The 12,426-nt window shown below is 34.8% G+C and overlaps 1 protein-coding gene across 1 annotated transcript; it reads left to right on the top strand.

Annotated features, from left to right (window-relative positions):
- The first annotated feature begins 10,776 nt into the window (after positions 1–10,776).
- LOC145011557 (uncharacterized) lies at positions 10,777–11,841 on the top strand. The gene has a single exon (XM_078970298.1). The coding sequence runs from the start codon at positions 11,212–11,214 to the stop codon at positions 11,719–11,721; it is 510 nt and encodes a 169-aa protein (XP_078826424.1). The 5' UTR covers positions 10,777–11,211; the 3' UTR covers positions 11,722–11,841.
- The last annotated feature ends 585 nt before the right edge of the window (positions 11,842–12,426 follow it).

Here is a 12,426-nt window from a genome sequence, read left to right on the forward strand (position 1 = left end):
ACCAAGTAATTTGCATGGTTACTTCACACCTTGTTTTGTGATCCTCGGCATCCCAGTCACAAAACCTGAAGGGCACACTCGAGATTGAAACATGCCATTGAACAGTTCAATGAATCTCAAAAGATCTAGGAGTTTCAAATCCAATTAAAACCTAATAATACATTTCGTTTATCTTGGTGGAAATTGGTGAATCGTCATTCACCTACCTTCAAATTGTTTTATAGCTTGGATTACGGCATACCTCTTCTAAGTTATAAAATAGTTTGTTGGGTCCTAGCCTTAATATTTCATATTGGGTGTCATATTAAGGACTTTAAGATCAAATATCTTGAATACCTCCCAAAACATGTCTGGTTTAGACATTTATGATCTTCCCAAATCTCCTGAAACTAGCTTTCCTAAATGAAGATGATATTCCAATGGAAATCATACTTCTTTCTCCTCCTCCAATTATTCTCCCTAACCCACAAGTTCTTGAAAAGTTTAAGGTCACTCAAGCCCTATTGGCAAGGGAAGGTCTAGGTGTGATCACATCTTGGAGATGTAGTCACATATTGAAAAGCCGGGAGAGAAGGGTGTCAAAGTCTTGAGAAAGTTGTAGGTTTAACTACTTTCTAAGTCACATAGTGAGTTCTTTTGGAACACCTATGAAACAGACTATGACAAGATCCTTAATGATCTTATCTATTTGCTAAGATCAACTTCCTGAAACTTGATGGACATTGATAATAGTGACACAGGAAATACAGAAAAAACATTCTCTTCCCAAAGAAAGGGATTGACCATAGTCAACTAGGTTGACCAAATGGTAAAGAGAAAAGGCTAAGTCTGTAATAGTCCCGTGTACCATTATCAAAGAGTCCATATGTTTATATTGCCAAAGGAAGGGTCATTAGTTACGAAGCTGCCAAGTTTACCTAAGGATGTTAAAGTCAATAAGTTTGACTCTACTTCAGGTAAAGTCCACTATCTAACTCTGCTAAGTTTCTATTCTGAAATTCTTATTACATGATGTGACTAGGTCACATGTTAATGTTTTAAGAATCAAAGAAAAGTGAAGGAACTTAAAGAAATAATATGCTGAATCTGATCGCATAGATGGATTTCTATTGCGCAGTTTGAAAATCGGATTCTTGAGCTAATTCTTAGGAGTTATGAGATGTTGCTTAGGAATAGATAACAACAAGGTTTTCATGTGGATTGTAAGGATAAGTTTTTCCGCATAGTTTTAAAATAAAAGAAAATTTTTGATTTTAGTTATTTTAAAATATCCTTACAATGGCATTTGAGGAAAAATTGTTGCTTATATAATTCCATTAATAACAAGAGTGGAAATACGAAATTGACTCTTTCATTTGTGGTAATGTCTAAATTTACCAAATAAGGAAAGATTCTCGTCACCCAAGTCTCAATTGGACCGGGACTTGGAATCATGCAAGTTGTATAGCATGATGAATGAGAACTTTCAAGTATTGGAAAAATTAAGACTAATTACTTGTTCACATGGATGTGTGAGTCAAGTAATGGACTAAGGGATCGAGTACATAGTCATGTGCACTGATTAAGTCCACCACAAAAGATTGATAAGACTATTCGTCATAGTTTACTAAAGCTCAGTAAATATGATTATACTTACAAGCTTAAGTGTAACTCTGAGACATTGGAAAAGGTTCCAATGTAAGGCAGAGCGAATAAGAAGAATCAAATTAGGTAGAAGGATAAAAGTTTCTCAAATCTGAAAAGATGGGAGAGTACTTTAGTATCAGTTTTGTGATCATCTTAATGATTAAGAAACCATATCAAAATTAGTTCTCTAAGGAAGTCTTAGTTCATTCTTATGACTAAGAAGAAGGGATCTTGAATTGTTGAAATGGTTAAATCAAGAAGATGAGTCATACTTCGTTCCAGTACAAGTCTTAGAGTCATACTCCAAGATTGTAACTTGAGTGACATGTCTTAAGGAAGGTTTAAAACACTTGTCAAATGTAAGAGTAAAAGTTTTCTACTCTTGTACATATGAAATTGGTAAGTTGTGATGTTTTGGATAAAACAAAGACCAACTTCGGCCAATTGTGTGAAGTGTTTGTCTTGATTAGAATCCACACTATCTCTTGGATGTTTGACAAGGGAGTCTTATAGGTCAAGAGGACAGTGGGAGTCTTAAAGGTCTTGAAAGTCTCAAGAACTAATCAAGAATGAAACCTGAAGTTCCTCACTAGCACACAACTTGAGGTTTATAACCTATCGTGTTGACACATTCTGTGCCCATTCCAGTTAAACTTGGTTTTGCATATGATTTCTTAGAGTTATTAATTGATTGCACAACAACTTGGAAGCAATGGCAGGCCCTTGAGCTGCCAGGTGGCAAGAAATTAAGATTGAGTTCAATCCATATGGTTTTGGATTTGTCATTATCCTTGTCTTGTGATTATGGTTTTGACAAATTCATATGGGTAGGAACTCATACACCATATAAATCTAAGTGTCATAAGGTTTCTCTCCGATTCATGAAAATGATGGTGAGGAAACACTTTCACTAAGTAGATTTTAGCTAGATAGCAATTGTGATGTTTGCATTCTCAAAGTCGTTAGTGGAGCGTGTGTGGTTTACCGGCACACTAACATGGACTTGTGAGAAGTGGCAAAAAGGTCTAACCATTATGATTACGGCATCCCTCTTCATAATTGTTTAGACACACAAGTGTGCTATCTAAGGGAAGGTGTATGATTTTGATAAAGTTCTATAAAAACAATCTAGTATCAAAAATCTGAACTTTGGTAAGAAAGTCAATAAAGCATTGATTTCTAGAAGTCCAGCTGATTTCTGAGTACATGTCAAAGCTAGTGGGAGCATAAGTGTTATGCTAATAATCATCATGTTAGTGGGAGCATGATAATTATGATAAGTATTGCAAGTTAGCAATGTTAATTATAGAAAAACAAAAGGTTTCAATTGGGAAAAAGGTTTTTTTGCTATAATTAAGGGAGAGGAAATTATACTTCATCTCAAATCTATAAGCTTAGATCGTGAGGTTTTAATCATTTAGTCAAGGATATATATATATATATGAATTTCATGTTGGAATGGCTCAACATAAGGAAATTCTGTATATGGGTCCATTATTTGCGTTCTAAAATTCGATTATGATTACGGCATCCCTTTTCATAATCAGAATTATGAGAACTTGGCAAATTGAAATGGAAATATTATGGCAAAAGACTGGTTTAGTCTTTATGTGAGACATCATGAATTGTGTCCCATATGCTTCGGATATAGGATCGATTACATGTGCTATATTCATCCTTTCTAAAAATTTTCCAAATGCCTGGGGCATTAAGAAGAGAAAAGGTTTAGAACTGGATATGACTAAAAGAATTAAACAATTGTCGAGGACAATCAAAGGTTTACCAAAGATTGGTTGCTCAAGGACAGTTGGAAGTATAGTGATAATTCTGGAAGAACCATATTGACATAATCTGTAAGGAGGCAACTCTTGTTCAGAAGTGATAGTCAAAATGGAATCTGGAAATGTTTCAAAGTTAGAATTTTCAATCTGTTTAAGATTAGGAAACTTAATGCAAGAAGGATGTTTCTAAGGAGCTGATCTCCTTTGGAATGCTCTGTAATGATTGTTGTCAAGTCTTTATGAATTTGTGCATAATCATTACAAGAGGATCAATGCATATAAGTTTAGAATCTAACAGATTTAAGTAAATGACATGAATTTGGAATTCTTGTATTTACAGTAAGGATTTGGGAGTGTGAAAAGAGAATCATTGAAGTTATGCTCAATGGATCTAGTTCACAAAGTAAAGATCATAGACAAACATAGTATGCATACTTGGTGTATGGCATGACTAGTGTTTAGAAAACATAGTGTACATGCTTGGAGCATGGGACAACTATTGTTTTAAATTCAAGAATAAAGTTGATAGCTGAAACACTATACAATGAATAATGTGTAATCATATGGTAATAAATAAAAAGGAGTTTTATTTATGTTCATAGGTTTCGATACCATATTGGATTCAATTATTATTGTGTTTCACTTTGCATGTTTTGACTTCCCGAATAAGCTAGGTCATTCTTCTAGAATGACTAAGTTATTCAAACCATCCACAGTCGGTCATATGTTGGAAGTATATATGAATTAAGAATGTCATGGGTTGGCTTGTAGAGGTCTAAGGTATTGGACAAATGGCTACAACACTCATGAGTGCTCATAAGTTCTGAGTATTGGATTTAACCCGCGCTCATTGGAATCACTTCATGGATTTTATCACGAGTGATCATGAGACGATAATATCTTATATTCTTCAAACCTAGAGATATGAGTTGTTACTATGAGTTGGTTGTACATTGATTGCACGAAACCGCATTTGGTAACTCGGTGCTATAAAACGTGTCTTTGTGTATGATTCAACAAGTAGTAGAACAAGCCATATGAGTCAAAGTTTATCCATTCCTTTTACCTTCGGGATAAAAGCGATATCTTTGGGCCCCTCGATGATTTGATGATGACAAATGGAAGTGCTCGGTCGGGCCAAGACTGATTTGATTTGTTCAATTAGTCAGTCATCATAAATCGGAAATCGGGAAACAACTAATGGACAGAGAGAATGATTATAATCCATGTCTCAGTCCATATGATATCTAGAATGGAGGAATATATGATCCCTTATCTAATGGACAAGTCATTGACAAGATCAGAGTTCATCTACAAGGTCAGAGTTCAACAGAAGCTTTTGAGAGCTACGATTGCTAGTTGGTTCCTGAAGTCATACGCAATAATAGTTTTAGACTTATCCAAGTGGGAGACTGTTGGATTAATGTCTAAGTCCATAACTATAATTGGTAAGACTTGACCCGACCCGGCATGGTCCATTTGGGTTGCATGGCATCATGCACTTAGATAGACTATAATGAGAGAAATAAGACACTTACGATTATTAATATATTATAAGTTCTAGTATATTAATAATAAGAATAATGAGATTATTTAATTAGTATTGATCAAGAATTAATCTAGGATTAATTAAGTGATCAAAAGAAGACTAATTAAATATATGGGTTGATTGTGTAAATCATCCATACTTGTATAGTGGGCTAATGCTCCATGGATTATCTAGTTGGGCCAAAACCCATATGATGCTCCATGGATGCTCCATGGTGTATTTGAACCCATGGATCCAAGGAAATGGAAAGTCATGACAATTAGGGTTTACCCTAATTGTATAACTATATAAGCATCTTATTCTTGAGGAAAATCGGCCACTAGTAAGAGACTAAGAAAGGGCTAGCCGATTTCATGAAGTGTAGAATTCTCTCAAGTTATTCCAAGTGTATTTGGTGTTGTGTGAACCATTTGAGGTGTCACACTTGGGGCACTAGGAACTCAAGCTTCATGAAGACATTCTACATCAAAGAGGTATGTATTCTATCTTGTTATGTTGATAGTTTTGTATGCTAGATTAGGATAATACCTTGGATGTTCATATTTGCATGTATAATAGAGAAAACATAGATCCAAGCTATTTAGGGTTGCATGTACACTTAGGAGTGTTAGAATGCTCATAACCCAACAGTTTCAAGCTAAGGCTGACGAAGGAGTATTTTTGGGATATTCTCACAATTCGGTTGCATATCAAGTGTTAAATAAACGAACGCGAAAATTCAAAGAAACATTCAATCTTACTTTTGATGATTATTATGTTAAAAAAGTTGACAAACTCTTCGAACAAAAGCCAATTATTAATGAATCAAATGATGAAACTGAAATTATAACTTCATCTGATTTTGATTATGATTTAACTTTTGGTGTTCCTGACAAGGCAATAGATGCTGAAGTTCATGCGGATGATAATAATCAATCAGACTCTTCGAATAACATTGAGGGATCGAATCTTACCCAAATTCTTGGTGACACTTTTTCAACATCGAATTGTCCAAAAATTGGCGAAAGTATGCTAAATAATCAAGTGGAGGGGGAACACTTGGAAACGAATACACAAATTGAGGGGGAGCATTATTTCGAGGGGGAGAATGGGAGAATGAATGATGATGTTAGGGGGAGCATCAAGTTGAGGGGGAGCAACAGAATCTAAATAACAGTGATACAATAAGTCTTGGTCTAAATGATGAATTTCACGAAATTAATGATAATCTTTCTGTTGCAGGATCAGAAAATGAATATTTATACGAAGATGCACATTTGGATTTTGATCCAGCTTATCCACCACCCAAAAAATGGACAAAGATCATCCGAAAGAACAAGTACTTGGGAATCCACAAGATGGAGTTTTAACAAGAGCTCAACTTCGTGCAAAGAATGAGGTATTAAATACTCATCAAAAATTTTGCATGTTCAATGTTCATTTCGAAAATCGAACCAAAGACAATTAAGGATGCAATGGAACAATCTGATTTGGTTGTTTCAATGCAATCTGAATTGGCTGAGTTTGAACGAAATAAGGTTTGGAGATTAATTCCTAAAACTGAAAATATTTCGATTGTCCGGTTAAAATGGATTTTCAAAAATAAAACCGAAAAAATGGAAACATTATTCGAAACAAAGCCAAACTTGTTGTAAAAGGTTACTCGCAACAAGAGGGAATAGACTATGAAGAAACTTTCACCCATGTCGCAAGACTCGAGGCTGTTCGTATATTTCTGGCTTATGCAGCTCACAAAGATTTTGATGTATACCAAATGGATGTGAAGTGTGCATTTTTAAATGGAGAGCTCGAAGAAACAGTATATGTGGAACAACCCCCATGTTTTGTCAATAAAGATCATCCTGATTATTGTTATATTCTAGATAAGGCAGTTTATGGTTTAAAATGTGACAACCCAAAACTTTCCATTCTGTACAACAATCCACTTCAATAGAAGTCAAAACTGTTTCTACTAACTTTCAAGCTTGCTGGAGTAAGTTTAAGTGTTTTAAAGTTAGTGCTTCAAGAGATATCAGGAGAGAGCATACCCTAGGGTTTATTACGTAACAATAAGTGTCCAAAACTTCAAGAGTTGGAATTTACAATCCAAAAATGGTATTTGGACCAAAAAACCCCGAGACTATATAAGGAAAACTTAGCCATTTTAAATTCATTTGTGACATTTCCAACTAGAGAAAAACCGATTTCTCTCTCAAGGACCTTCACTCCGATCACCCCTAATTGTGAGTACTTCAACCTAGAGTGTATATAAGTGTGTTATATGCCTTAATAACATGAAAAATCAGGCCAAAACACCAAGGAAATAGTGTTCACGGCCCAAGATCTTCTTGGATCGTGAACACTAAATCTAGGGCCAAAGTGTGCCTAATGTCCCCCTAAACCTTGGAAACCAAACATGGAACAACCCTTGACATGTCTAGGCCTCAAAAACATTAAGATTCAAGGGTTAAAAGTGAGTTCACAGCCAAGGATGCTCTTGGGCCGTGAACTCCATTTTATGGTGCCAAAGTGCCCTAAATGCCTTCCTTAAGCCAAGAGACTAGTCTAGCACTTTACCATGATGTGTTTAGGACTCAAAGCAATCAAAATACCATCACCCATAGGTGATTACAGCCGCAAACACAAGCCAAAATGGTCCAAGGGTCGAAAACTCAAGTTAGGGGTGTTTTGATGCCACAAACACTTCCTAAGGCTTAGGCTTGAATTTAGGATGCTTCTTTATGAACTTTAGGACCCTCATTAACATAAATGACCATGAGTTTATGGTAGTAAACTCATTTGGGCCGTGAACTCCTCAAAAACTCCATAGAAGGTGGTATTTCTCATCCTAGGATAGAGCTAATGTCCCTAAATCACCTCCTAGCCTTCAAACTTGCACTAACCCATGAGTAACCATGAGTTTACGGCCGTAAACTCCCTTGGGCCGTGAAATCATGGTAGTAAACTCATGTGAGTGCCTTTATACCTTCCTATGTTGAATCACATGTGATTATAACACTTGGTCAAGGTCTTTCCTAGTCCCGGAAGGTGTTTTCTTTCATATAGTTGTTTATAAACACTATATTCATGTCAATATGTGTCCTTATATGTCATTTAGGACTTATTGTGTCTCGGGACTTCATTCGTGGAACTTCTCATCCTTACACTCATACCCGTTTGAATCACCCACATCAGGTGAGTTCATACCCCATAGTGAATCTTTTAACTATTATAAATGTTTTAAAGGGGGTAATACAGGTTGAACACAATGATAATTGTGTAAATGTTTGTTATTAAACATCTTTCAAAATGTTACTTATGTTAATTACGTTGTCAAAACATTTCAAAACTCGTTTAAAGTTATGTTACTTGATAGTTATACAAAACTCCGTTTTTAAAGTAAAAGCATAACTTAGTAGAGAAACGAGTCTTTTCAGTAATAGTCCAAGTAGAGCATTAGTAAACTATTATAGGTATAGTTTGGGAGAATGCTATCCATTACTTCTAGTACAATGAAGCACACAAAGAAATAATACCAGAACAGAACGAACAGTGAAGAGAATCAAACAATACCAGAATAGAACGAACAGTGAAGAGAATCAAACATTACTAGAACAAAACGAACAGTGAAGAGAATCAAACATTACCAAAACAGAACATAACAAATTAAGTTGCTATAGCATGAGAACAAACAGACATGATCTAATTATACCAATGAATCACTTCTACAGTAGTGATAGTTATATTGGGTATACATGATCATATAACTTTAATGTGGATTACACGGCTTGCATGGATTTGCTTGGGTCGCGTTGGGTTCCCTTAATCTCCTTTCATTGAGAGCGTTTAGTAGGGGTTCTAGCTTTCACATTATGACCGTAATAAGACAAATATATTTTTAGGTTATTAGTACATCCGCATGTCATTATAAACGACATCTATGTACTTACTTTTCCCATTACTTTCATAAAGTGACAATACCACTTGAAATTTGATCTATTTTCTAGTCAAGATAGTTATAAACTAGGGAGAATATAATTTACATTTGACAAAGGAACAGTCAGGTTTAACACAGAATAGAAGATGCCTTTGTAGAAGGCTACGATTTAAGGTTAGGATCATGATGCTAACTTTATGATTCCTTAATGTATACACTATAGGATACATATATGCTAAGTAGATCCCGACAGCTAATAGGATGTGTGCGCTTCGCTGTAAGTCATGTTCCCGTTGGATGTGGGCTTGCACCGAGGTCACCCAATCTATTATCTACCCAAATCTATATATATTTATACTTAGTATACATTAAGTCATCATAAGGGTACCAGGTATGGATCAGGTCATAGGACACAGAGTCAATGCACAGTTATTCTAGTACAAAACTTACTTTTCAAAGTCAGTACTTTTGATATACAAAACTAGCGATTTCCCAATTAAGGGCTTAATCCATTTTATTAAGCAGCACAGTTTTAAAGACTTTAAGTGAGTTAACTCTATAACACCTTAGTTTATACACCATGTGTATATATAAGACTAATATCCAATAGATAGTTAAATGTGTGTTTTCCCCCGACGTCCTGTTCCCATTGGATGTGGGCTTAGGGCAAATTCCCCCAATTAAATATCTACCCGATATCAAATTATATATAGCAGTATAAACAAAGTTATTATAAAAGTAATCACCGTAGTCAATGTTTTACTATAAGAAATATAGGTTTTCTTAAAAGAACTCTCCATTAGATATAAAGGAATCATTACAAATAACTCCATGAGTAACAAGTGAATACACCAAGGTTATATATGACAACGATATAATAACCAATGGAATGTGTGCTATCTGCCTTACTTGCGGTTCCCCGTTGGGTTGTGAGTTTAGGATAGATGCGCACAATCGATTGTTTATTTTGCTCTAGGTTTATATAACTTGTACCCACTTAGTACGCATAGAAAGGCTTATAGTGTCATTTTACTTAACTTCCATTAAAGTAGGAAATATAAGATTTTCTAGAGGAACAAACGAACTTTTCAAAACAGAACTTACAGTTTACATCACTTTTACATATACATTTTCCACATTTTACAGCTTACATCACTTTTGCAATAACATTGATTAAATGAAGTAAAGGCTCCGGTGTATAGAGAATACCTCACCGTTTAAGAAGTAACCATAGAAACGATGGAATCCACTATTTCTTTATCATTGCTATTTTTATTTATTTATTTTTAATACCTAGTCTAGTACAATTTCATATTTCGAGGCGAAACGCCTATAAGAAAGAAAAAATCGTGGTTGGGAAGGTTATATTAGCCAAAGCCGTTGGAATTTTTAGTTTATACATTGGAAAAATCCGTTTTATTATTAATATACTAGGAAAGGAGCAAAAGAATAACTGAAAGAAAGGAAATCTACTAGTTATTCATGAAAGTTTCATTTATTCAATGACCAGAATTAGACGGGGATATATCGCTCGGAGGAGACGTAGAACAAAAATTCGTTTATTTGTAGTTACAATCTAGTCCCTGTACTAATATTATCTTGTCTAATATTGCGTCAAGCTTTCGGGGGTCTCATTCAAGACTTACTCGAACTAGTACTCAACAAAAAATAAGAGCTTTAAGTGAAGAATTTATCAAAACCCTCTAATGTATACATCTATAACATTATAGCTATAATATATCTTGAAATTATTCAAGAAATTACACATTCCAATTCTCTTTGCATGCTAGAACTCATGTCTTTAAGGTTGTTATTATTTTTAGTTGCAACGAGCACAATCTTTATGTGTATAAGATCCAACAACTTACATCTTATTGGAGAATATAAGCGCATAACTAATTAGCAATCTCAACTTTGTTTATTGGTTAAATATGTTAATTGTTTTATTTTCATTTAACTGTATTTGTCTAACATGTTGCAGATATATATGTAACGTGCTAAAGAATGAGGCATTACCGGGCTAAAGAGTAAAGAAGCTATCAGGACTAATGCTGAAGAGAATTTTCATATGAAGGACTGAAAGTGTCAACGTTTTCTTCTTGTGGACTGCGCATCGTTTATAGGTATTCCAACCCGGGGGACAAAATGGTTCAACCCGGTAAATATAAAGTTCAAAGCAGAGCTAGTAGATAGCTCATTTGTTTTTTCGATCATTTGTGTGTGATACACAAATCTTCTCTAATTCTCTGAAATCTTGTGATTATATTGTTTAGTTTTGTTCGTCTGTAGTTCTTGAGGAGTTCTATTTTAAATTCAAAACGGATTTTGTTAAAAGGAATATGGGGTTATCTTCATCAAAACGGGTCGCCGGAAAACTACGAGATTCACCGGAATTCAGCTCAGCGTGCGAAACAGTCTACCAACAGTTTCTCTCTCTCGCCCAACAAGCTTTCCCGGGCATCCCCCGCTACCAACTCGTTTCAGCTTCCGACAGTCTCTACCAAACCCTTTCAGATCTGCACCTCCCTTTGATCGATAAATGGGTAACTTCGCCTCCCACCCGTTCCCAAATCGACAAAGCGATTCAAAAAGCCATCCCGGAGGATGGTGACGGAGATGAAATTGTCACGCTCGGGGAAGTAGAGTTCAAGGAGTTCGCTATGGATTTGTACTCAGACGCCATCGTTTCCAACGCCGGGAAGGCTATTCTACTGAAGGTGCCTGTCGGTGTTGCTGGGATTGTCGGAATTGGGGTTGCGACGCGGTCAGGGATGCAGGTGGTTGGGACGGTGATCGGAGTTTACGCCGTCGGTATTGCGACCTCGGTTTATCTCAGTTTGGGTGGTTAGCGTTTGTACCAAACAAAAGATTGTACAAAGATTTTTTTTATTTTTTTAATTATTTTGTTATTTTCTAAATAAAACCTGTTAACCCTTAATTTCCAACTAAAATAAGTTATATATCTGCTTTGTGCATAAAGTTTTTTATTTATTTATTTATTTATTTATTTATTTATTTTTATTATTATTTTTTTTTTTTAACATCGATTTGTTTTTTCTTGTATAAGCCATGGAAACAAGATCTCTACAGAAAAAAATGATAAAAATGAAATTATTACATCAAAAAATGTTTTTTTTTTTTTTTTTTTTTTTTTTTTTATGTAAACAGCAAAAATATGTTTATTAAATCAAAAAATGTTTTAAAATAAATTTTGATCATTATCAATTTAAGAAGTTTTGAAACAGTGACTTTGATTTAATTTCAACTAAACAATGTATATATACAAACAATTCTTTTGTCAGCAATCACCTCCACAGTATATAGATTCAGCTGATCTTAATAATTTTCCTTTTTTCTTTTAGATAAAATAATGTATGATAATCCCACCTCTCTACCTTGGTTATGTGAAATTTTCCTTGTACATAAAGGATATAGGGATACACATGCCCACAAAATTTTGAGGCCACGTGGATAGCTGTTAATTTGGATAGACTAATCAATTTATGATGCTTGATTAATTAATTATAATAGGCCTTAAATGACATTTAAATTAA

Source organism: Lactuca saligna, chromosome 8, assembly GCF_052625555.1.
Source record: "Lactuca saligna cultivar CGN05327 chromosome 8, ASM5262555v1, whole genome shotgun sequence".
In the NCBI taxonomy this organism is placed as follows: Eukaryota; Viridiplantae; Streptophyta; class Magnoliopsida; order Asterales; family Asteraceae; genus Lactuca; species Lactuca saligna.

Coding starts and splice junctions, on each gene's coding strand:
- LOC145011557 (XM_078970298.1), top strand. CDS start 11,212: ATGGGGTTATCTTCATCAAAACGGGTCGCCGGAAAACTACGAGATTCA.